We start from the raw sequence: 26,225 nt of genomic DNA, 5'->3' as shown, positions 1-26,225 counted from the left end.
GAAGTGTATTGGCTAATATCTCCCTGATTCCTAGGGACGGGGTTGGTAGACACCTGGGACCAGGGTGCCCCAGGGTGATCTCTGAGAACTTTACGGTGCTGAGCTCCTAGGACCCGGAGAGTTACTGCATGCCCACCACTATGGGGAAGTGCTGTTTTTATGTCTTCATTTTTCAACATGCTCCAACCAGATGACACTCTGTTATGTCAACACTGCCTGGTTGGAGGGGCAGGCAGGAGGATCACTCCCTGTATAGGAAGTTCAAGGCCAGTCTGTGTTACTGGAGACCCTGTCTCAAAAGAGAAAAGAAGAGGAGGAGGAAGAAAACGATTGTAGAGGAAGAAGAAAGGATAATCACTGGCTAACACAAAGGCAGGAAGGTGGAGTTAGCCGGGCTTTGTTGAGCCATCGAAAGAAGGCCAATTCGGGGCCATCAAGATGGCTCAGTGGATCTCTGTGAGTTCGAGGCCAGCCTGGGCTACCAAGTGAGCTCCAGGAAAGGCGCAAAGCTACACAGAGAAACCCTGTCTCGGAAAAACAAACAAACAAACAAACAAATAAATAAATAATAAAAAGGAGGAAAACGATTTAGAAAGACACCGGGAAAGGCTGGAGAGATGGCTCAGCGGTTAAGGGCACAGGCTGCTCTTACACAGGACCCAGATGCCGGCTCACAGCCATCTGTAACTCCAGGGTTGAAGGCTCCCCTTACCGCCTCTGTCTGTGGGCACTGCATGCGTGTGGTGCCCACAGACACAGGGAGTCAAACGCTCATACACATAAAATAAAAATAAACAATAAATCTAAAGTAATAATAATAGCCGAGAGGTAGCGGTATCTCCCTTGGAGTCTATCACTCAAAAGGCAGAGGCAGGTGGATTTCTGTGAGTTCCAGGCCAGCCTGATCTACATAGCAAGTTCCAGGACAGTCGTGTCTACATAATGAGATGATGATAAAAATTAGTTAATTAATATATGTGTAAATTAAAGAAATCGTGGTCACGTCCGGGCCTGGAGGATGCTGATCTTCACGGCGGGGAGGGTTCGCTAATGCTGACAGCAGAGCGGCGGCGATGGATGTGGCGCAGCCCGCGTGCTGGGCGGTTCTGCTGAGGACGGAGCGGACTTCTGAGAACCGCGCCAACAGGAGACCAGCCTGGCTTGGCGTTCATCCTCGGGTTTCAAATCCGGAGGAGGTCAGAGCCACAGCTGAGCCGTTTCCTAGCGACGGGAGGCCGTACCCTGGCCTCCCCGTTAGGAAAGGCGGGCTGGGGAGGCCGGAGTGGGGCGGGGGCGGGGAGCAGGGGAGGTGCCCGGGGTGCAGCGGGACGGTGGGAGCCACGTGAGGGACGGGAGGGACGTGGCTCGGCGGCCCTGGCCAGGGCTCCCTGGGACTGGAACCTTGCCCGGTGTGCCCCCTCCTGCCGGGGATCCCGAGCACGGGGAAGACGGTCCGCCAGGATCCCAGGTCCCGGGCCACCCTGGACCGCCGGGAACCCTTCGACTGCTCCCAGCGCCAGGCGGGGACTGGATCTCCTCCGCCACCTCGGAGCAGGCCACCAGGTGAGCGCAGGGACAGGTAGGGACTGAGATTGGGACCAAAGGGTCACGTCCACCCCGCAGCTGGGGCAATCCGGAGGATGGAGGAGTCTTCCCTGGCGCCATGCCGGGGGCGGGGTCTCCTGGAGTCCCTACTTCCCTGGGCAGACTCTCCCGCCGTACAGGGCTCGGTTACACTCAGCTGTACGCGTGCAAGTGACAAAGCTACACGCCGCAATGAAAAGACTTTACTTTGTGTGTGTCTTTAGTTCTTCTTTTTCTTTTGTTTTCATTTTTAAGTTTTTTTTTTTTTTAGACAGGGTTTCTCTGTGTAGTCCTGGATGACCTGGAACTCACTCTATAGACCAGGCTGGCCTTGAACTCACAGAGATCCATTTGCCTCTGCCTCTCTAGTGCTGGGATTGAAGGTATGCGCCACCACCGCCACTGGACTTTTCATATTTTGAAATAGAATACGCCGAGCAGTAGTGGCGACGCCTTTAATCCCAGCACTCGGGAGGCAAAGGCAGACGGATCTCTGTGAGTTCAAGGCCAGCCTGGTCTACAGAGTGAGATCCAGGACATCCGGGGCTACACAGAGAAACCCTGTCTCCAAAACACAAAAACAAACAAACAAAATAGAAGAAAAAGAAGAGCATACAAAGTAATGAGCTTCATTCCCAAGTTTCGTACATGCTCTCTTTTTATGGAAATGGGTCTACTGGCTGAAGGTGGCTACGCAGATCAAAGTGCCTGGTATCAATCCTGATGATGACCCTCAAGACTCAGAACTGAAGACTCACACATGTTGTCTCTGACCTCCACACCCAACACACATACACATCAAACACATACGCAACCATAACACCTGGTTTTTTTTTATTTAAATTTAAAAAGAAAGAAACGGATCTTTCAATACCCATTCTTGCATCTCTATCCATGCCATCCCAAAATATCCAACAACAACAAAATCCCTCCCAGACCAGACCAACGGTGTTCTCATAGCAGCCCCTGAGAGGAGTCTGGATCATTCCGGCTGGCAGCCCCCTCTCAGAATCTGTGCTTCAGTCTCAGAGCTGTTTCCTGATTTAGCTACATGATTGATGCCTTTCAGCTGTGGCTACTCCTCCCAATTTAAAATCTGTTCTGCGAGTTACTTTTGCAATGGTTGGGCTCCCCCCCTCCCCCAGCTTATTCAACTCCCTATATTGAAAACCTAAACTATCACAAACCTGACTTTGAACAATGATTTTGCGCTGGTTAGTTTTATGTCGCATTGACACAGGGTAGCGTAATTTGGGAAGAGGGTACCACAACTGAAAAACACCCCTCTCAGTCTGGCCCGTGGTGCATTTTCTTAATTAGTGGTTGTTGGGAGAGCACCCAGCCCACTGTGGGTGGTGCTGTGCCTAGGCTGGTGGTCCTGGGTTCTGTAGGAAAGCAGGCTGAGCAAGCCAGTAAGCAGCACCCTCCAGGGCCTCTGCATCAGCTCCTGCCTCCAGGTTCCTGTCCTGACTTACCTGGATGAAGGCCTATAAGCTGTAAGCTACAGAGAAACCCTTTCCTCCCCAAATTGCTTTTGGTCATAGCGTTTCATCCCAATAATAGAAAACCTAACTAAGATAAGTTGTCTACATATCCTGTGAGAAAAAGCAACAAAAAAACCAACTGGAAGGACAGAGAGAGTTTGTATGAAGATAAAGCGTTCTTCAAGGGAGCACCCACCTCCTAGGCAGCCAGTTAAATTGCAATTAAGCTATTTTTCAAAATACGGCTAATTTGTGCATCTAGGGAGATGGCCGAATCTGTAAAGCATTTGCCTGGCGAACCCAGGGACCTGAGTTTCTTCAGATACCCAGCAGCCACAGAAAAAGCCAGGGGAAGCTGGACACACCTGTAATCCCAGCACTAGGGCGCCTGGGAGAGGAGGGGCTCTGGACCTTAACAACTTTCCAGGCTAGCCCGATCCGTGAACTCCTAAACAAAAGCAGTGGAGAGCATGAGAAAGGAGCTTCACCAGGACTTCCATACCTCTCTCTCTCTCCTCTCTCTCTTCTCTTCTCTTCTCTCTCTCTCTCTCTCTCTCTCTCTCTCTCTCTCTCTTCTCTCTCTCTCTCTCTCTCTCTCACACACACACACACACACACACACACGTGCATGCACGCACACAATTCATTTGTGATCAGTGTGCCTTTTTTTGTTTTTTGTTTTTTTTTAACCTTATTCTGTGTTGTACTTCTTGGGTAGCTAATTAGAAATATTTTTTGTTTGTTTTGGGTTTTGTTTTTTTGAGATATGGTCTCATCCGTTAGCCCATAAAACTTACTATGTACCCCCACCATGATCTTTTTTTGTTTTTTGAGACAGGGTTTCTCTGTGTAGCTTTGCACCTTTCCTGGAACTCACTCTGTAGACCAGGCTAGCCTCGAACTCACAGAGATCGGCCTGCCTCTGCCTCCCGAGTGCTGGGATTAAAGACCTGCGCCACTATCGTCTGGCTACTTTACTAATTTTTAAAAATTGTATTTCTGGCCAGGCGGTGGTGGCACATGCCTTTAATCCCAGCACTCGGGAGGCAGAGCCAGGCAGATCTCTGTGAGTTCGAGGCCAGCCTGGGCTACCAAGTGAGTCCCAGGAAAGGCGCAAAGCTACACAGAGAAACCCTGTCTCGAAAAAACAAAAACAAACAAACAACAAAACAAAACAAAACAAAAAAAATTGTATTTCTGGGGGCTGGAGAGATGGCTCAGTGTTTAAGAGCATTGGCTGCTCTTCCAGGGGATCCGGGTTCAATTCCCAGCACCTACATGGCAGCTCACAACTGTCTATAGCTCCACTTCTAGGGGACCTGAGACCCTCACACAGACATACATGTAGACAAAACACCAATGCACATAAAATAAAAATAAATAAATTAAAAAAATTTGTATTTCTGGACTGGAAGAGTGGATCTGAAGTAGAGCCCCTGCCTAGAATCCTCCAGTGAGGGGCTGGGGTGTGGCTCAGTGGTAGAGCCCTGCCTAGAATCCCCCAGTGAGGGGCTGGGGTATGGCTCAGTGGTAGAGCCCTGCCTAGAATCCCCCAGTGAGGGGCTGGGGGTGTAGCTCAGTGGTAGAGCACCTGCCTAGAATCCCCCAGTGAGGGGCTGGGGTGTGGCTCAGTGGTAGAACCCCTGCCTAGAATCCCTCAGTGAGGGGCTGGGGTGTGGCTCAGTGGTAGAGCCCCTGCCTAGAGTCCCCCAGTGAGGGGCTGGGGGTGTGGCTCAGTGGTAGAGCCCCTGCCTAGAGTCCCCCAGTGAGGGGCTGGGGGTGTGGCTCAGTGGTGGAGCCCCTGCCTAGAATCCCCCAGTGAGGGGCAGGGGACGTGGCTTGGTGGTAGAGTGCTAGCCTCACATCAGGGAGAACCTAGGTTCAAACCTCAACACAATAAAGATAAATAAAGAGGACATATTTACTAGAACAGCATGTCACCATGCTCAGCTCAACTTTTCTATATGAGTATGCTCTAAAATTTTGGAAGAGGGTTGGGTGATAAGTAGTTCAGTGGGTAATGATGCTTGCTGCTGTTCATCCCAAAGATGGGAGGAGGAGAATACCAACCCAAATTATCATGGCCAAATTAATTAAAGCAAGCTTTTTTTTTTTTGTTTTGGTTTGTTTTTTTCCAGGTAAGGTTTCCCTGTGTAGCCCTGGCTATCCTGGAACCTCATATGTAGACCAGGCTGGCCTCAGACTCAGAAATCCACCTACCTCTGCCTCCTGAGTGCTGGGATTAAAGCGTTTGCCACCACCGCCCCGCTAAAGCAATCTTTTCTTCTTCATGTGCAGGGGCTGCCTCTCAATAAGGCAGGTTTGAGAGGTCAGCACTGGACGTGAAGAAGACAAGGCTTTTACAGCTCAGGGGTGGGAGGTTCCCAAAGGGGGATTTGGTGGACAAAATAGTTGGGGTTACAGGAGCAGGACAAACAAGTTAGTCCTAATGGCCTCTCGAAACAAAGACACAGTCATGACAAGGTGTCACAGTCATGACAAGGTGTCACAGTCATGACAAGGTGTCACAGTCATGACAAGGTGTCACAGTCAGGACAAGGTGTCACAGTCAGGACAAGGTGTCACAGTCAGGACAAGGCGGTCACAGTCAGGACAAGGTGTCATAGAACAAGACAGTCACAGTCAGAACAAGGCAGTCACAGTCAGGACAAGGCAGTCACAGTCATGACAAGGTGTCATAGTCATGACAAGGTGTCATAGTCATGACAAGGTGTCACAGTCATGACAAGGTGTCACAGTCATGACAAGACAGTCACAGTCATGACAAGGTGTCATAGAACAAGGCAGTCACAGTCATGACAAGGTGTCACAGTCAGAACAAGGCAGTCACAGTCATGACAAGACAGTCACAGTCAGGACAAGGTGTCACAGTCAGGACAAGGCGTCACAGTCATGACAAGGCGTCACAGTCAGGACAAGGTGTCACAGTCAGGAAAGACAGTCACAGTCATGACAAGGTGTCACAGTCAGGACAAGACAGTCACAGTCAGGACAAGGTGTCACAGTCAGGACAAGGTGTCACAGTCATGACAAGGTGTCACAGTCAGGACAAGGTGTCACAGTCAGGAAAGACAGTCACAGTCATGACAAGGTGTCACAGTCATGACAAGGTGTCATAGAACAAGGCAGTCACAGTCAAGACAAGGCAGTCATAGCAGCAGGTAGTCAGAGGGGGTCATATAACCTATTCAAGCAAGAGTAGGGTTTCAAGATGGTTATAAACAACCTTTTGAAACAAAGACATGATTGCCATTCCTGGAGCAGGAGTGCAGAACCATTTGAGTTAAGGTGGGGCATAGCCCAATCTTTGAGAAACAGAGGTTTAGTCATAAACAGGAACGAACCTAGTTTGTCTTTACTATAAAGTGGCTCTTAGGCCTAAGACGCAGGCAGGATAGTTCTTCTTTGCCAAACCAGATGACCTGGGTTCAATCCCTGGGCCCCCACATAGTAGAAAGGGAGCTTGTGTGCACACAAGCACGAGCACACACACATACACACACATACACACACACACACGCGCACGCACGCACGCACACCAATGTATTTTTTAAAAATAATTTAGTTAACTTTATTTTATGTGTGTTGGTGTGAATGTCCCCTGGAGTTCCAGGACAGTTATGAGCTGCCATGTGGGTGCTGGGAATTGAACCTGGGTCCTTGGGAAGAGCAGCCAGTGCTCTTAACCGCTGAGCCATCTCTCCAGCCCACACCAGTATATTTTTAAATAGGGAAGAACGAAGCAAGATTAGATATAAAACAATGTGGAATTGGTCCCGTGGCACAGACTCTGGAGTCCTGAGCACCAGGTTTCACATCCTAGCTACTGAGTGACGTAATGGGAGGCGTCTGCAGCCATTCCTGCCAGAGGCCACGTAAGCAAATGGAAACATTGGGGAAGCTGCTAAAGGACAAATTCCTGAAACAGGTCGACCTGAGTCAGCGTTGAAGAAGTCCTCTCTCACTGGCGGTGACACACGCCTTTAATCCCAGCACTGGGGAGGCAGAGGCAGGTGGATCTCTGAGTTCGAGGCCCACCTGGTCTACAGAGCGAGTTCCATTATAGCCAGGGCTACACAGAGAAAAACAAACAAACAAAAGAAAAAAGAAAAACAGAAGTTCTCTATTTCCTGCAGAAGGAAAGCAGATGAAACTGGATTTTAACTGATCAAACTGCCCCCCCCCCAATTCTGTTTCTGTGATGGCCTTTTACAAAGCCTGCCAAATACATGCTGCCTTGATTTTAGAATCCTCCATCAAAACACATCAGATCAGAGACCAGGTGTGGTGCATGCCTGTGATCTTAGCACTTGGAGGGTATGGGTGTGTGTGTCATGAGCTCAAGGTCAGCCTGGGCTACACGGTAAGATCTTGTCTCAAAATGAAAACAGAGCCAGACTTGGTGGCAAACGATTTCAATTCCAGTGCTTGGGAGGCAGAGGCAGGTGGATCTGTTTGAGGCCAGCCTGGTCTACACAGTGAGTTCAGAAGGGCTCCGACTATTGACAGACCCTGTTTGTCTCAAAATGAAAAGAAAGAGAAAAGAAAACAACCCATCCATTGGACCTGTGAACTTCCTGTGGTTTTGTGCTCTGCCCTCGCTCTGTAGTTCACTGCTTGAGGGAACTTAAGTATGTCTTCTGCCTTCTAAAACCTCAGTTTCCCTTGGTGGAGAACAGCATCTCCCTCCTGTGGTGCTCTGAGTTCCCAAACACTTCCCAGAAACCTGGAGTAAAGTAGATGTGCAGTCAGCAGGGTTTGGTAAAGGACAGTCACTGTGTTCTCTAGACATGGCGCCAGACTTGTGTGTGTGTGTGTGTGTGTGTGTGTGTGTGTGTGTGTGTGTGGTACAGGCACTCACTCTGGAGTCACCCATGTACCAGGACCTGTGTGTGTGTGTGTGTGTGTGTGTGTGTGTTTGTTTGTGGTACAGGCACTCATGCACCAGGACCTGTGTGTGTGTGGAACATGGCTCCTCTTAATGAAGAGATATTTTTTTCTGAATTTATTCATTTTTATTTTATGTGCATTGGTATTTTACTTGCATGTATGTCTGTGTGAGGGTGTCAGATCCCCTAGAACTGGAGTTACAGACGGTTGTGAGGGGCTATGTAAGTTCTGGGAATTGGACCCGGGGCCTCTGGAAGAGCAGCCAGTGCTCTTAACCGCTGAGCCATCTCTCCAGCCCCAAAGAAATTTTCTTAACTACCACGGGCCCTCTCTGAGCTCTCTCTCTCTCTCTCTCTCTGTCTCTCTCTCTCTCTCTCTGTGTCTCTCTCTCTGTCTCTCTCTCTCTCTCTCTCTCTCTCTCTCCCCCCCCCCCCCACGCTGCAGGTTAAACAAGGGACCTCAGGCATGCACGGGAGGCAAACACTGAGCTGCAGCCTCAGCTCCACCTGTTTTCTAAATACAGGTTTTTTTCTTTCTGTTAGAACTTGATCTGGGGCAGCCCAGGGTTCGCCTTTGCTATGTAGCCAACGATGACCTTGAACTTCTGACCCTCCTAGTTCTGAGCGCTAGGGTTATAGGTGTGCAGTGACTATCTGCTTTATGAAATGCTGGGGATCGGTTCCAGAAGCTTTGTGACTGCTAGGCCAGCACTCTGTCAACCCCCGTGTCTTTTCCTCCCTCCCTCCCTTTCTTTTTTAGACAGAGTCACACTTGGTCACTTGGAAATCTAGATTTTTCTTTGAACTGAGCATTTTCTGAGTTCAGCCAGAGACTCAGTGGGACTGTAAGACACGCCCTCTGTGTCAGCCCCGCCCACATTCCTCTGGTCCTGCAACAAGGCTGCCATAGGGGGCCCACATTCTGTAAGACACGCCCTCTGTGTCAGCCCCGCCCACATTCCTCTGGTCCTGCATCAAGGCTGCCATAGGGGGCCCACATTCTGGCACTGGCCATGATCACAGTGAGACATTCACCACCGCAGCGAGCTATTTGTCCGGCACATTTGCTCTGTCCACAGCTGTTAGGAGCAGCGGGTATTAGGTACCCACGGTCTCCAACACACGCCTCCTGGAGCCAGACAGTCTTTATTTTTAAAGTTTATTTATTTACTTATGAAACAGGCTGGCCTCTAACTAACTATATAACCAAGGATGACCTTGAATGCACGGTCCTCTTGCCTCTAGACTGTTGGGATTGTAGGTGTGGGCCGCCATGTCCAGCTCTAGTTTTATGTCTTGAATTAAATGTCTAGATAAGTAATTGTGAGTATGAGCTGACAGTGAGAAAATGATCTAAATTCATCCTTTTAAATTTTTTCTTTTTTCTTTTTTTTTTTGGTTTTTCGAGACAGGGTTTCTCTGTGTAGCTTTGAGCCTTTCCTGGAACTCACTTTGTAGACCAGGCTGACCTCGAACTCTCAGAGATCCGCCTGCCTCTCTGCCTCCCGAGTGCTGGGATTAAAGGCGTGCGCCACCACCGCCGCCACCACCACCCGGCAAATTTTTTCTTTTTTACATTCTATTGATTGATTGATTGATTTCGTGGGTGCATTTAGTTACTTTTCTGTGGTTTCGATAAACACCATGACTAAGAGCAACAGAAGGAAGGGAGGGTGCATTTTACTTCAGGGTGCCAGAGGGAGAGATATGCCATGATGGCAGGCAAGACATGGTGACCGGGGTGGTGGTGGTGGTGGTGGGGTGGGGTGGGAAGGCGGGGTTGACAAAGGCAGGAAGCTGGTCACATTTCATCTACACACAGGAAACAGAGAGCACAGGAAGTGGGACAAGCTGTAAAACCCCACAGCCCACCCACAGTGAGGCTCTTCCTTCAGCAAGGCTGTGTTTTCTAAAGGTTCCGTGGGGCTGGAGAAAGCTGTTGGAACACTGGCTGCTCTTCCAGAGGACCTGGGTTCAACTTCCAGCTCCTACGTGGTGGCTCACAACCAGCTGTAATAACAGTCCCGACACCACCCTCTTTTGGCCTCCAAGGACACTGCATTCACATGGTGCCCAGACATACATGCGGAGACACCCATACACATAAAATAAAATATATTTTTAAAAAGTGTTATTTCCTGGTGCACGCTTTTAATCATGGCACTCAGGAAGCAGAGGCAGATGGATCTCAGAGTTGGAGGCCAGCCTGGTCTACAGAGTGAGTTCCAGGTCAGCCGGAAACTCAAAAAAAAAAAACACCAGAATGCAGAATAGAGTTAGAGAAATGGCTCAGCAGGTAAAGGGTTAAGTGAGGTCCCCAGAACCCACAATCCACCAGGAGAGAAGGAAGGACGGCCACAGTTGTCATACAGCCTCACACCCGCACCACAGCATGCTCACACAACACACAAACAACAAATGGTTTTAATACAGAATACTTTTCTGTTGGTTTGGCTTGCGGCTGTTAACTGATTAAATTTCCTTATGTCTCCTTCCCTTCATTTTGTGGCTCTTATAAATAAATTTACAGCCATCTTAATCTTCTTTTTATCACTAATAGCTTTGATCTCTCCTTTTATTTCTTTATTTCCTTCTGGTGCTGTTTATGAATCCACCGCTGTGGGCATGCTGGGCTAGCACCCTACCACTGAGCCACACCCCAGCCCCTCACTGGGGGATTCTAGGCAGGGCCTCTACCACTGAGTCACACCTCAGCCCTCACTGGGGGATTCTAGGCAGGGGCTCTACCACTGAGCCACACCCCAGCCCCTCACTGGGGGATTCTAGGCAGGGGCTCTACCACTGAGTCACACCCCAGCCCCTCACTGGGGGATTCTAGGCAGGGGCTCTACCACTGAGCCACACCCCCAGCCCCTCACTGGGGGATTCTAGGCAGGGCCTCTACCACTGAGCCACACCCCAGCCCCTCACTGGGGGATTCTAGGCAGGGGCTCTACCACTGAGCCACATCCCAGCCCCTCACTGGGGGATTCTAGGCAGGGGCTCCACCACTGAGCCAAACCCCAGCCCCTCACTGGGGGATTCTAGGCAGGGCCTCTACCACTGAGCCACATCCCAGCCCCTCACTGGGGGATTCTAGGCAGGGGCTCCACCACTGAGTCACACCTCAGCCCTCACTGGGGGATTCTAGGCAGGGCCTCTACCACTGAGCCACATCCCAGCCCCTCACTGGGGGATTCTAGGCAGGGCCTCTACCACTGAGTCACACCTCAGCCCTCACTGGGGGATTCTAGGCAGGGGCTCTACCACTGAGCCACACCCCCAGCCCCTCACTGGGGGATTCTAGGCAGGGGCTCTACCACTGAGCCACACCCCAGCCCCTCACTGGGGGATTCTAGGCAGGGCCTCTACCACTGAGCCACACCCCAGCCCCTCACTGGGGGATTCTAGGCAGGGGCTCCACCACTGAGCCACACCCCAGCCCCTCACTGGGGATTCTAGGTAGGGGCTCTACCACTGAGCCACGCCCCAGCCCCTCACTGGTAGGCACACACACACACCGTTTGTTTGTTTGTGTATTGATTTATTTTGTTTTTTTGAGACAGGTTTTCTCTGTGTAACAGCCCTAGCTGTCCTGGAACTCTCTTTGTTAGACCAGGCTGGCCTCAAACTCACAGAGATCTGCCTGCCTCTGCCTCCCCAGTGCTGGGATAAAAGGCGTGCACCACCACACCTGGCTCAGAGTATATATTTTTTTAATTAATGTTTGTTTAAGTTTAATTAATGTTAGTTTTAAGTGTATGGGTGTTTAGTTTCATGTGTGTACATGCACCACCTGTAGAGGCCAGAAAAAGAGTATCAGATCCCCTGGAATGGAGTTACAGATGGTTGTGAATTGCCATATGGGTGCTGGAAATTGAACCCAGATCCTCTGAAAGAACAGCTAGTGCTCTTAGTCACTGAGCCATCTCTCCAGGCCCCTTAATCATTTTACCGTGCAGTGAAATGCATACTTACCCTATGACCCAATAATTCCATTCCTAGGTATTTATTCAAGAGAAATGCAGCCTGTGTGCACACGGACCTTCATACATGAACACTCACATCAGCTCCATTCATAACAGCTCCACGTGGGAAACAGCTCAAGTAAGTCTCCATCATGGTGAGTGGATCAACAGACTTCGGTTCATTTGGTCGCTGGTATATTACTCAGCACTGACGGATGCACCCAGCAATGTGGATGAGTCCTGGAGGAGGAAGCCAGGTTTGGGAATATGTGATAGACATGTCAATCAGAGACTAACCAGGATCCTGGAACCACATAGTCACTGGAAACACAAATGTTGATGACTCAGCTATTAAGTGTAACAGCGGCCAGGCAGTGGTGGCGCATGCCTAGCACTCAGGAGGCAGAGGCAGGCAGATCTCTGTGAGTTTGAGGTCAGCCTTGTCTACAGAGTGAGTTCCAGGACAGGCCAGGACTACATAGAGAAATGCTGTTTGTTCTTTTGTTTGTTTGTTTTTGGTTTTGTTTTGTTTTTTTTCAAGACAGGGTTTCTCTGTGTAGTTCTGGTGCCTGTTCTGGATCTCGATCTGTAGACCAGGCTAGCCTTGAACTCACAGAGATCTGCCCAGCTCTGCCTCCCTGAGTGATGGGACTAAAGGCATGCGTCACCACCGCCTAGCTTTTGTTTTGTTTTTAATGGCTCAGTGTGTAAAGGTCGTTGCCACCAAGCGTGGGGACCTGAGTTTGATCCCTAGAGCCCATGAGGCAGAAAGAGAGAACCAGCCCCTGCCAGCTGTCCTCTGCTTACACGGGCACACACACAATTAAAACATCGCTTTGGAGCTGGAGAGGTGGCTCAGTTGTTAAGAGCATTGACAACTCTACCAGAGGACCTGGGTTCAATTCCCACGTAGCAGCTAACAACTGTCTGTAACTCCAAGATATGATACCCTCACCCAGACATACATGCAAGCAAAATACCAATGCAAATAAAAAACAAATAAATTAAAACAAAACAAAACATCACTTTGGGAACTGGAAAGATGGCTTGGTAGTTAATAGCACTTACTGCTCTTGACTAGGACCTGGGTTCAATTCCCAGCACCCACATGGTGCTTCATAATCATCCTTAACTCCAGTTCTAGGGGATCCAGTGCCCTCTCTTCCTCAGGTACCAGGCACGAATGTGGTACAGTTATTACATTCATGCAGGCAAAACATTTATAAACATAAACTATTTTTTGAAAATTTTGTCTTTTTTAATATTTATTTTATTTGTGTGTGCCTGAGTGCATGTCTGTAGTCTCAGCCACCTGGAGATTGAGTCAACAGGATAATTTAAGCACAGTAGTTCAAGGCTAGCCTGAGCAACATAAGGAGATCATTGCTCAGACATGGGGGAAGAAAGGAAGAAAGAGAGGGTGGGAAGGAGGGAGGGAGAGAAGAATGAGTGTGCACAGGATTGAGTGTGATGTCGTACAACTGTAATCCCACCACTTCAGAGATGAAAGAGCTTTGACTGTCTGAACCCCATTTCAAAAACACAAAAAAAACGTGGAGGTGGGAGGGGGGCACTGAGATACCTGGGGTGGGGGAGGGGCACCTGCCACCAAGCCCGACAACCTGAATTTATCCTCAGAAACCACTCAGCAGGACAGAACTGCTGACTCTTACAGACAGCTCTCTGATGGCCACATGTGTGCCGTGATCATACTCACACACACACACACAACATGCGCTAAATAAACAAACGTTAAAAATAAAATCTTAAATGAAAAGAGAGAATAAAGACAGCAGCCCCAGGCTGGGATGGAATTTGCCAGAAGTGCACGTCCTGTAGGATGCCAGACAAACCGCTTACGGGAAGTGTCTGGGGTGAGGTGGTGGCAGGAGCCCGGTGGATGCCGGAGACAGGGCAGCTTGCAGGTCCATGCCACCGAGAAGCCTGAAAGCGGGAGGCCGACCCTGCCGCCTGCCACGCTCCTCCTGCGCCCCCTACTGGAGACCCGTGGCAGTCGGCAGAGGAGAAAGTACTGAAGGGCCCAACTTCAATTCAATAAATAGGTAATTGGCAGGTTCTCCAGTAGCTTACTGCTGGAATCCCGGCAGGGCTGGGGTGGGAGGACCACCGCATATTCTAGGCCAGCTTGCACTAGAGTAAGCCCCTGTATAACAACATCAGCAAAAATAAGAACTACCACCAAATACTAGAAAACTGGAGGGCTGGTGAGAAGACTCAGTGGGTAAGGGTGCTTAGCAACATGCATGACTACCTGAGTTCAGTCCCCCAGACCCACGTGGTGGGAGAAGAGAACTGACCACAAAGTTGTCTTCTGGCCTCCACATACAGCAGTGGAACACACACGCACACACACACAAATGTAATTTTTAATGATTTTTTTATAATTTGTTTATTTAATTTTATATTATTATTATTATTATTATTATTATTATTGGTTTTTCCTTCCTGGGTCTCTCTCTGTAGACCAGGTTGACCTCGAACTCACAAAGATCTTCCTGCCTCTGCCTCCCGAGTGCTGGGATTAAAGGTGTGCGCCACCACCGCCTGGCTAATTTATTTATTTTTATTTTGTGTGCATTTGTGGTCTGCCTGCATGTATGTCTGTGAGAGGGTGTCAGATCTTGTAGTTACAGACAGTTGTTAGCGGCCATGTGGGTGCTGGGAATTGAACTCATGACCTCTGGAAGAGCAGCCAGTGCTCTTAACTGCTGATCCATCTCTCCAGTCCCCACACAATAATGTAATTTATTTAAAAAAAAAAAAAAAAGATAACTTTTAAAAAGACAAGTGTGGTGGTGCACACCTTTGATCCCAGCACTCCCAAGGCAGAGACAGGCAGGTCTCTGAGTTCAAGGGAAGCCGAAGCCTGGTGTACAGAGCAAGTACAGGTCAGCCATGGCTACATAGTGAGACACACATACACACCCGAGAGAGAGAGGAGAGAGAGAGAGGAAGGAGAGAGTGGGAGAATGTAGTTGCCTTGTCTCAGAAGAACAAAGATGGATGGTTGCGTGAACAGTGATTTTGTGTTCTTTCGGTGCTCTGGGAACTAACTGGGCTCAGGCAGCTGGCCCACACTCAGGGGTCTCATGTAATTGCTATCACCCGAGGGCTTCTTCACGGGTACCTGTGTTGGGAACACTAAGACAGCTGGGCTGGAACAGCTGGCCTGTCTAGGCCACGCCTCCCTGTGGTCTCTCCAGCCCCCTGCCCTCATAGCAGCTGAAATGTCAGCAGCTGACCCGGCAGGGATGTGGTGGAGCAGGCTGGCACTGGCTCAAGTCTATAAACTTCGTAAAGCCCTCCCCAACCTCACAGCTTGGGGACCTCACCTGGGCAGTGGAGGTGTGTGTGATTCACACTCCAGACAGCAGCCAAGACTGTCAACCTCAGTCTGCCCACTCCACCAGCCAGTTGTTAACCACTTAGCAATACTCTAGGACTCCAGAGAAGGAACTCGACTTCAGCAGAGACATTTTTAGAATGCCACCTGGAAAATCCCTTGGCAATGCCATGCCTTATGACTAGCAGAATTATGGAGCCCCGTGTGAGATAGGAAGTACCATCATAGTCCTTATTGGAATGACCTCAACCCTTCATTTATATTTTTATCTACTTGTACTTTTTTTTTCTTTTAACATTTATTTATCTTATTGTATCGATGTTTTGCCTGCATGTATGCCTGTGTGCCACGTGTATGCCTGGTGCCCTCAGGCTAGGAGAGGGCATGAGATCCCCTGGAACTGGAGTTACAGCAGTTGTGAGCCACCACGTAGGTGCTAGGGAATTCAGCCAGTCCTCTGCAAGAGCAGCCAGTGCTCTTGACCACTGATCCATCGGTCCAGCCCCAATTGTCTGTCTTTCTTTCTTCTTCCTCCTCCTTCTCTTCTTGAGACCAGGTTTCTGGCTGGCCTGGAACTTACTATGTAGACCAGGCTGGCTCAAATCACAGAGCTCTGTCTGCCTCTTCCTCAAGAGCACTGGGATTAAAGGTGTATGCCACCACAATTGGCAAGAAAAATACATTTTTTTAAAGAGAAAAGTTAAGGAAAAGGGAAGAGGGGTTAGGTTTGGTGATGAGGCCCTAAAATTATAAGAAGATATGTGGAGACTTTTGAGCAAAGACCTGAAGGACAAATGTAAGCATCGCCTGGTGGCAGTTGTGCACACCTTTAATCCCAGCACTCGGGAGGCAGAGGCAGGCGGATCTCTGTGAGTTCCAGGTCAGCCTGGGCTACAGAGTGAGATCCAGGACAGGCACCAAAACTACATGGAGAAACCTCATCTCAAAGAACTAACAACAACAACAACAAAAACAAATGTAAGCATCATGCTTCTAGTAGAGGGGACAGCCACATCAAAGGCCCTGAGGTGCGGAGGCCTGTGTAGCTGAGGCGGAGGGAGGGAGATGAGATCAGAAAGACATGGCAGATAGTGTGGGACCTTGTGACCCCGGGGGAGGATTCCTCCCTTAGCTTGAAAACCTGGAGTTGTGGAGTGTTCTGAGCTGCCCAGGGCAACACCTGACCCAGCTGCTTCCCCTACCTGACTGTGTGTGAGGAAGGAAGCACAGAGCCAGAAGATGCTGAGAGTCCCTGAGAACTAAGGTTCAAAGGTCATCTCTGACAGGCGGGTAACGAAGGACCTAGGTCGAAGACGAGAATGAGGAGACGTTCCTTTGAGGGAGGTGACAGCAGTGAACTATCACTGACGGGCCAGCAGAGTAGTAACTAGTAGCTTTGCACCACGACAGTCATTGATGACCTTGACATTTCAGGGTGCTTAGAAACAGTTCACCAGCTGGGCATGGTGACACACACCTGTAATGCCAGCATGTGGGAGGTGAAGGCCGCTCGATTAGGAGTTCAAGGTCAGTCTTACCTACATAGTAAGTTTGAGACCAGCCTGGACTACAGGAAATCCTGTCTCAAAAAAAGCAAAAGAGCCGGGCGGTGGTGCACATGCACTCGGGAGGCAGAGCCAGGTGGATCTCTGTGAGTTCGAGGCCAGCCTGGTCTACAGAGACAGGCACCAAAACTACGCAGAGAAACCCTGTCTTGAAAAAGCAAAAGAAAGGAAGGAGAATGAAAGATTCAAGAGATATTGCAGGCGGAAACCACAGTAGTAGTGCATGTGGACCTTTTGTTGTTAGCCCTTGGAGTTTTGAGATTTTCACTACATAGTTCAGGCTGATCTAGGACTTAGGATGTCCTGCTTCCCACCCCTGAATTCTGGGGTTACAGGCACGCACCACCGTGCACAGCCAAGTGTGGCTCCAGGGCAGTTTTTACTATCAAGAGGAGCCAGATGTGGCCTGGATCAATTGTAGAGGCACCACCTAGAACTCAGCAGTGGGGAGCTGAAGTGCAGCCCAGTGATGGAGTGACCGGCCAGCGCGCACAGAGCCCGGAATTACAACCCGGCATTGGGAGTTGGGGATGTGAACAGAGATAGGGGAGGCTGCAAGGCTCTGCACAAAGGAAGGCTGTATTCAAGAAAAGGCCTATGGAGCGGAGTCTCTAGTTCAGGAAACAGGTAGCTCCTAGTACACTTCCAGGCTGGAGTAGTTAAACAGTTAGAAAACAGGGTAAGTGGACTAAAAGTTTTCCCTTTTGATCTGCTGTTAGCCATTGCTATGGCTAACCAGTGAGAGTCAGTTAGAAATAACCAGGTGATCTGAAAAATTATCTCAGGGCCAGCCATCAGGGGTGGAGTGGGATGTCAATGGGGCAGGGAAGTCAAAAATCTAGAAAAAGAACCAGGCATGGTGGCACACACCTTGAATCCCAGCAGACGCAAGTAGATCTCTGTGAGTTCAAGGCCAGTCTGGTCTACATGGGGAATTCCAGGCCAGCCAGGACGACATAGTGAGATCCTATCACAACCAAAACCAAACAAAAAACCCACAAAAGAAACAAAAGGAATTTAGGGAAACAAGTCACTCTGGTTCTAGGGACCATCTAACTTCAGTTTGGGGAATTGTCACTGTTTAACCGAGACGGAGGAACTTTACAAAAGTGGTATGGTCACTTGGCGGGTGGAGAGGGATCCTGGTCTAGAGGACAACAGTATGGGCTCCACAGGGAAGAGAAAGGGAAGGAGGAAGGGAGAGAGAGGGAGCTGATAGTGAACACCGCTGGAAGGGTGACAGGGGTCAGCCTCACGGAGAAGTGAGGCTGCCAAGGAAGACTGTGTGTTTCCTGTGGGTGCAGGCTCAGGGGACTCGGAGTTGGAGTTCAGACATCACTAGGCGCGGAAGCCAAAGGGTCAGGAGTGCATGTGAGACCCTTAAATCGGCCGTGGAGCTGAAGCTGGGTAAAGATCGAGGGGCTGAGGGCAGTGGAGGGCAGTAGGGCCACAATTGGAGACCACAGTGGGCTGGAAGGCTGGTGGAACTCCGAGACGCTGGAGACAGTGAAGGACAAAAAGGGAGCAGTGGCCCCCAACTGAGATCTGCAGGTGGGGACTTCGGGAGAGGAGAGGCCGAATGGCCTGGACACAGCTCGAAGGAGCAAGGACACTAGTGGTTTGGAAGGGGCATAAGAGGAGAACCGGATTCTAGAAAAGATGTTCAGAAGTGACTTTGCTGGAAATACACAGTGAATTCCACGGCCCAAGTAGACTGCACACAGAGCTTTGCTGTTTTTAACAGGTTTCACTATGTGAGACGGGCTGGCCTCGAATTCATGGCAATCCTCCTGCCTCTGCCTCCAAAGTGCTGTGATTACAGGCATGTTCCACCACACCCCGCTGGGACTGGGTTAGATTTGGAGGTGTCTTTGGCCCCAGGCGAACGGATTTGCTCTATCTTGTCTGCAGCCAGGCATCCTGAACCTCGTTACCCAGGGAGGCTGAGCCGCCAACCCCTCGGCACCCAGAGGACGCCGGTGGCCGGACATGGGAGCCCGACCCTCGCGACGGCAGGTGCCCGAAGCTCCGCGCGTGACTCTGGCCACGCTGCCCCCGGAGCTGCTGGTGCAGGTGCTGAGCCACGTGCCTCCCCGCGCGTTAGTGACGCGCTGCCGGCCCGTGTGCCGAGCCTGGCGCGACGTGGTGGATGGCTCGAGCGTGTGGCTGCTGCAGCTGGCCCGCGACCGCAGTGCGGAGGGCAGAGCCCTCTACGCCTTGGCCCAGCGCTGCCCCGCCGACGATGACCATCAGGACGAGTTCCCGTTCTGCGCTCTGGCCCGTTTCTGCCTGCGCGCACCGCTGGGTCGCAACCTCATCTTCAACTCCTGCGGAGAGCGTGGGTCCCGGGGGCAGGGCCTAACACCGGGGGCGGGGCCTTCTGGCTGTGGGCGGGGCCTACCCCTAGAGAGCGAGTTCTAACGCTTAGAAGGCGGGACCTAAAGCCGAGGGGACCCAGGCAGGGGGCGGGACTGAAGGACAACTAGGGGAGGAGTCCCGGTTGGAGGGCGTGGCCTAGAGGGCGGGGCCTGAGGCGGGCTAAGGCAAAGCGGATTGGGTGCGGGTGGAAGGAGGGGTTTGCATAAAGCACTAAGCGTATCAGAGTGCGCCAACCTGAGAGGGCGGGCGGGGCAAGGCAGAAGGCTGGAGGCGTGCGCAGAAAGATGGGGCTCTGAGACTCAGTGGGTCAGAAAGCTGAAAGCAGAAGCTGGTTGGGTGGCCGGGTCGGTGGGGCCAGGATACAGGAACTTGGAGGATGGGTTTAGTAAGACGCCCCAGATTTGAAATGTACCGGGGGGGGGGTTATGGACAGGGCAAACTGCGAGGCCCCCGCCCCTCGAGGGGCAGGCGAATGCTTTATATTCTGCCCCGTTGTTTTCTACAGAGGGCTTCAGAGGCTGGGAAGTGGAGCACGGAGGGAACGGCTGGGCCGTGGAAAAGAATTTGACAGTGGTGTCAGGCGCTCCTTCCCAGACCTGCTTTGTGACTTCTTTTGAGTGAGTGGCCCCTGGTGCCTAGAGTGAGGGTCCAAAGAGGGGGAGGGACCTACTTCAGGCTGCTTGTCACTCTCCCCTTCCCTCCTTCCTGTGTATATGTGGAGAGGTGTGCTGTGCTAGTGAGTGCAGGTGCCCAAAGAGACCAGAAGAGGGCGCCAGAGCCCCTGGTGATGGCACTCTGGTGTCTTACGTGGTTGTTGGGGATGGAATTCAGGTCTTCACGCGAGGCAAGCATTTTACCGACTGAGCTGTCTCCCTAGCCCTGGTTTGGAGATAGGGTCTTAGGTAGGCCAGAGTGGCCTCTAACTTGATTTGTAGCAGAGGATAACGTTGAACCTCTGACCTCCAGCATGCCGAGATTCCAAGCGTGTGCTACCACATCACATCTGACTTGTCTTTGTTTTGGTTGTGGTGGTGGTGGTCTTTGTGATACTAGGAAGGAAATCCAGGTCTCCAGGAATGATAGGCAAAGCACTCTTCCACTGGGCCATGGTCTCACTTTTACAGTCTGTTAAGTCCATCAACATGGGTGTTTTTCTTTCCTCAGCTTATGACAAACTAAAGCACAGAGGAGAGCTAATATCTAATAAATTGGTGGTCTGGGAATAATGACGTACACCCTTATCCCAGCACTCCCAAGGCAGAGGCAGGCGGATCTCTGTGAGTTTGAGGTCAGCCTGGTCTACATAAGTTCCAGGACAGTCAGGTCCACATAGTGAGATCCTGTCTCAAAGTAAAGAAATATATACTAAATAAACAGTAGAGTTAGAATTTGAACCCAGATAATCTGGCTCCAGAATTTCTGATTTTTTTTTTTCTCCTGAGACAGGGTCTCATATAGACCAGGCTGACTTTGAACTTTGTGTAGGTGAGGCTGGCCTTGAATTCCTGATCCTCCTGCTCCACTTCCTACGTACTGGCAGTACAGGCCCCACACCACCATGCCCACTTCCTCTATCATTTCCGACGTTCTCACGCATACCTAAGTTTGTGCTGACACAACTTGTTCCACTAACAAGCTTCTGTGTTATCTTTTGGGTCCCAGAATCTTGGGAGGCCCCAGAACTCCCTGCTCAGTTGTCTAGTGTGTGGACCTATTTATATACATATCCTGGCCCCGCCAACATCAGGGGTAAGGAGACTAGCGTGAAGATCAGCCTCCTGGGGGCGGGGCAAGGTGGAAATGGGGGAGGGGATAGTGTGACGGGAGACGCATCGTCCACCACACACCTTCCTGTCCTGAAAAGCAGGGTGATCAGGACAGACTTCGTGGAGGAAGTGGTTTTAGACTGTGTCTCAGCCCTGGCATCTCCCTCCCAGATGGTGCTTCAAGAGGCAGCTGGTGGACCTGTTGATGGAGGGAGTATGGCAGGAGCTACTGGACAGTGCCCAGATTGAGATCTGCATAGCTGACTGGTGAGCGGAGCCTGGTGGGACGCACGAGCCACAGCGATGCTAACTAGAGTGGGCTGGAGGGATAGCTCAGTCTCGCCCCATCAGCCACAGGGTTGGGCTCCCTTTCCTGGGAGACAGAGCTGCAGAACTAGGAGGGAGGAGCCCTGTTGCATCCCAGGCCCGTTCCTGCACTCCTTTTCTCCCTCTTCCCAAGCAGGCAGGCATGGGTTGCGCGCACGAGCCCACGGACTGGCTCCATGCTATCATTCCACTCAGCGCCGGCCCTAAAATCTTGTGGCTAGTCAAGGCTTCTGACGAGTTGGCAACACTGGCCTAAGAACCCTAGCTGGAGGCATTTGGTCTCTTTTCTTGGCCTCTGGTTTCTTCTCCAAGTCCACTCTTCCTGCCTGGGCGTGGCTCCTCCCTAGAGCACTGTAGTTCCACCCGCTCAAAGTAGCAACACAGTCTTCCCGGCCCTTTTCTCAGGCTTGGCTCCGCCCCCACGTCTTGGCTCCGCCCCCCCACTGGGGCCCATCTTCTAAAGTGCCCAAACGCACTAATGGCTGTGCAAGTGGATAGGACCTTGCTTCAGCTGCAGGAAAGCTCAGCCCTCAGCCTCCCTCCTCCCACCCCGGGGAGCTGGCTGGGTGGCAGGGACCTGAAAACGCACTACCACCTGGCAGGTGGGGCGCCCGTGAGAACTGCGGCTGTGTCTACAGGCTGCGGGTCCGCCTGCTGGATGAATATGAAAATGAAGTGGTCAAGTTCTCGGCCTCACCCAACCCAGTACTTCAGTGGACTGAGAGCAGCTGCCGACAAGTAAGTGCCCACTAGCTCCAAGGCCTGCGCCCAACAATCACCTTGCTGGGTTTCCCGCTTCATTGATGGGGTCTGTGGTAACAACTGCCAATTATCAATCCCTTAACTACAGTACGTCTCGACCCTGCTCTAAGAGGCTTACTGATTAATCATTTTATTAGAGCATTTATTGAGCACCTACTGTGTTCAAGGTACTGTTTAAGGTGCTGTAATGCACGAACCAAAGTCCTTGCCCTGTTACTATCCTAGGGTTGAGAAATTGAGCCACAGAGAGGGTGACTGGCCTTAAGTCCCCAAAGCACGCAGGAGCCAGGCACTTCAAATTACAGCACTTGAGAGGCTGAGGCAGGAGGATCAGGAGTTCAAGGACTTCTTCAGGTTTAGTGAGTTCAAGGCCAGCCTGGGCTACCTGAAACCCTGTCTCAACATAAATAAGTGGCGGTGCACGCCTTTAGTTCCAGCACTTGAGAAGCAGAGGCAGGTGGATCTCTGAGTCTGAGACTAGCCAGGGCTATATAGAACCCCTCTCAATCAATCAGTCACAAATGGGAAGACCACACTGGGGGAGGGTGCCAAAGTCTGTGGCTCATTATGTCCCACAGAGCCCCACATGGCCTCACACCTGCCTAGCCCACCTCCTGCTTCTCCTCTCAGTCTGCGGCAGCCTCTCTTAGCTCACGGTCTCTGCACCGACAAATGATCGATCGTCTGCAACACTTTCTCCAGAACCTCATGTGGCTCCCAGTCCTCATCTCTCCTCCAGTATCACCTCCATGAAGCCTCTTCCTGGTCACTTTTCACCTCCTCCTCCATGTTCATACCTGCCTCCCTCCTGGAGCATGCCCACTGGTCTCCCCGACACCAGTCTTCAGCATCTAGCCCCCAGCACCTAGAGTAGAGCCAGGTACCCTCTGGGTGCTCAAGAGTCTGCTGAGATGGAGGAAGAGGGGCCCAGCAGCCTCAGCCTGTCACCCCTTTCCCACAGGTCTCGCATGTCTTCACTGACTTTGGCAAAGGCATCCGATATGTGTCTTTTGAGCAGTATGGGAGAGACACGCGTTCCTGGGTGGGACACTACGGTGCCCTTGTGACCCACTCCAGTGTGCGCCTCAGGATCCGTCTGTCCTAGCTGACCAGCGCTTCAGGACTTCCAGGACGTACTGCCTTCTCCCGGATGTTAGTCAGAGGTGGCTCTGCAGCCCGCCCCAGCTGAACAAAAAAGGGGGACCCTGTGTGGCTCCCCTCCACACTTGCTGTCTCAGCATCACGGCCCTCCTGCTGTGACACACCAGGGACCTAACCAGCTTGTCTGTAGCTTCCTTCTCTCCTCAAGCAGGGACCACCTTACCGTGACAGGCATCTCTAGGTTACTGAGCCCGAGAACTGCTTCATGTATGGATGCCAGTGGGTAAACTGTGTCCAAACAAAAACAGGCCAAGCCAGACCTGATAGCACACACTTCTGATCCCAGCACTCTCGGGAGAGGTAGGAGGATCATGAGTTCAAAGTCACCCTCAGCTATGTACTGAGTTCCAGGCCAGCCTGAGCTGTGAGACCACGTCAAAAAACAAAACATCCAATAGACCAAGCTCAGAATATAACGAAAGGAGAAAGCGACTTATAAGGAGACAGTGACTTTTTAAAAAACATTTATTTTAATTGTGTGTCAGTGTGTGAATATGTACATGTGAGTGTGGGAATCCACAGAAGGAACTGGAGTTACAGATGGGTTGAAAGAGACATTCACAATGATTTCTTCAGTTTGTATAGACCAGTGGTTCTCAGCCTTCCTAATGCTGTGACCCTTTAATACAGCTCCTCATGCTGTGGTGACCCCAACCATAAAATGATTTTGTTGCTACTTCATAACTGTCATTTTGCTACTGTAATGAACTGTAATATAAACATCTGTGTTTTCCAATGGACTTCGGCAACCCCTGTGAAGGGCCATTTGACCTCAAAGGGGTCGAGAACCGGATGTGGGGAGCTCAGAGTACACCTTGCAGGAGTGGGTTCTTTCCTTTCACCATGTGGATGGGGGTCAAGTTCAGGTCTTCAGGCTTGTTGGCAGCCTCTTCACTCACCGAGCCGGCTCTCCAGCTCTGGGCACTGTCTCACCTGCACACTTGGGGGATGGGTTGATGGCTGGCAGGGAAAGGAGGTCAGTTCGGGCATTCATCCTTGCAGCCATGATGCTCTGAGGAGTCACAGATCCAGCTGAGGGCCCCCTGTACCCATCCACCTGGGGACAACGTCTGTCTTCACTGCCCCGCAGCAGCAGGGCATCTTTCTAGGCTGGCAGCATTTCTCATCAGTTCCTCAGAGACACCCCCACCCCCACCCCATGCCAGGTAACACCCTCCTCTCCCCTGCACTCTCCCCTCCTGCCGAGTTGCCTGGCACCCCTAACACCTGCTCTAAATTCTCCCCAAACTCCCCAATAAAACGTGTTGAGGGGCTACAGAGATGGCTCAGTGGTTAAGAGCACTGCTGTTCTTCCAAAGGACCTGGGTTCGATTCCCAGGACCCACATGGTAGCTCACAACTGTCTGTGACTCCAGGGATCCAATGCCCTCATACAGACATACATGCAGGCAAAACACCAACGCACATAGATTATAAATAAATATTTAAATAATATTAAAGAGGTGTTAAAGGGGCTGGCAGGTGGCTCAGAGGTCAGGAGCACAAACTGCTCTTACAGGAGAACCAAGTTTGGTCTCCAGTGCTGCACCAGGCAGCTTACTGTAACTCCAGCTCCCAGGGGAGTCAACACATCTGGACTCCAAGGGCAGCTGCATGCACTCACACACACACACCCCCCAAATTTTTAATCTTAAAGACAAACAAAAACTGGTGCTGAGGCAGAGGTCACAGTGGAACACCTGCCCAGCATGCAAAGGCCCCATGTGTCCATCCCCAGCACCACATAAAACTGGGCATGATGATTCACGCCTGTAACCCCAGCACTCAGGAGGTGGAGGAAGGATCATTCAAGGGCATCTTCAGCTGCTGCACAGGGAGTTCCAAGCTGGCCTGGGATATAGACTCAGCCTCCGTCAAGAAAATGAGACTGCGGAAGGTGTCCGTCTGCAAGCTGTGCTCCTGTCTGCCTCCAGCCCCGACCCAGAAGTACATGTGGCCACGTGTGCACAATCAGAGACCATCAAGAGGCTGTGTCCGTGCTATGTTTTGAAGGCAAGGACCCAGGCCGGTTTAGATAAGACTCTCCCTCCATAGCCCAGACTGGTCTCAAACTCAAAGCACCTTCCTATCTCGGCCTCTAGAGTACTGGGGTTACAGGTGTGAGCCACCACCACACTTGGCTCCAGGCAGTTCTTAAAGGTCCTTTCTCCAATGGCCTTCTATTTAAGACAGGGTCTCATGTAGCTGCCCCCCAATCTGCTGTCACCAAGGACAGATTTGAACTCGTGATCCTCTTGCTTCCACCTCCCAAGTACTGGGACTACAGGTGTGAGCCATGGAGTCCACTTTGCCATGGTTCTTATCAGTAAATGCCATGTAGTCCAGGTTACATTAGAATGCCTTGCCCCAGGTCACCAGGCAGGAACCGTGTGTGTGTGTGTGTGTGTGTGTGTGTGTGTGTGTGTGTGTGTGTGTGTGTGTGTGTGTGTTTATGCAGGGCTGGGATCAGTTGAACTCCAGAGTCCAATAATGTAAGCATAACTACTACAGCTTAAAACCTGTGATCATAAAAGGCCACATTACAATTGATGCCACTACCTAAGGCAGGAAACTGAAGGCCAGAGGCAGGGACTCCCAGGGGCTAGGAAGATGGCTCAGTGGTTAAGAGCACTTGCTGTCTGTTTCTCCAGCCTCCAGAGGACGACCCCAGTTGGATCCCAGTACCGGCATCAGCAGCTCACAATCTCCTGTAACCAGCTCCAGAAGGGCCCCCACAAGCACCCACATACATACAGATTGGTAAAATAAAAAATAAATAACAGCACATAGGCAAGAATCAGCAACCGAGGCATATATAACCCCTATTACTTGGCAGATGGCCACATCTGGGATGGGCCTCCACCCCTCTCGGTGCTGCAAGAACCCACACCGTCACCACCACACACACGTGCGAGCATGTGGAGCATCTGATTAATCATCTTCAGCACCTAGAAC

The 26,225-nt window shown here is 51.1% G+C and overlaps 1 protein-coding gene across 4 annotated transcripts; it reads left to right on the top strand.

Annotated features, from left to right (window-relative positions):
• Positions 1-1,310: 1,310 nt before the first annotated feature.
• On the top strand, positions 1,311-26,055 carry Fbxo17 (F-box protein 17). Of its 4 annotated transcripts, none has more exons than XM_037199702.1 (7): positions 1,311-1,563; positions 11,984-12,085; positions 18,787-19,213; positions 19,760-19,871; positions 21,192-21,287; positions 21,950-22,085; positions 25,922-26,055. In XM_037199702.1, the coding sequence occupies exons 3-7, from the start codon at positions 18,865-18,867 to the stop codon at positions 25,982-25,984; spliced, it is 756 nt and encodes a 251-aa protein (XP_037055597.1). In that variant the 5' UTR covers positions 1,311-1,563; positions 11,984-12,085; positions 18,787-18,864; the 3' UTR covers positions 25,985-26,055. The 4 variants fall into 4 exon arrangements, with proteins under 4 accessions (XP_037055597.1, XP_028715091.1, XP_028715088.1 ...); XM_028859258.2 differs by lacking the exon at positions 25,922-26,055 and adding an exon at positions 23,071-23,928 and having other exon boundaries at positions 21,986-22,085; XM_028859255.2 differs by lacking the exon at positions 25,922-26,055 and adding an exon at positions 23,071-23,928.
• The last annotated feature ends 170 nt before the right edge of the window (positions 26,056-26,225 follow it).

This window comes from Peromyscus leucopus, chromosome 1 (assembly GCF_004664715.2).
Source record: "Peromyscus leucopus breed LL Stock chromosome 1, UCI_PerLeu_2.1, whole genome shotgun sequence".
Lineage (NCBI taxonomy): Eukaryota > Metazoa > Chordata > Mammalia > Rodentia > Cricetidae > Peromyscus > Peromyscus leucopus.
The sequence above is the reverse complement of the archived record's forward strand: the minus strand, read 5'-3'. Positions and strand labels throughout refer to the sequence as shown.

Excerpts from the sequence above, each read along its gene's own strand:
- Fbxo17 (XM_028859255.2), top strand. The coding sequence starts at position 18,865 with ATGGGAGCCCGACCCTCGCGACGGCAGGTGCCCGAAGCTCCGCGCGTG. Across the intron at positions 19,872-21,191 it reads TGCTTTGTGACTTCTTTTGA|ATGGTGCTTCAAGAGGCAGC; the intron begins GTGAGTGGCCCC and ends TCTCCCTCCCAG. Across the intron at positions 22,086-23,070 it reads CTGAGAGCAGCTGCCGACAA|GTCTCGCATGTCTTCACTGA; the intron begins GTAAGTGCCCAC and ends CCTTTCCCACAG.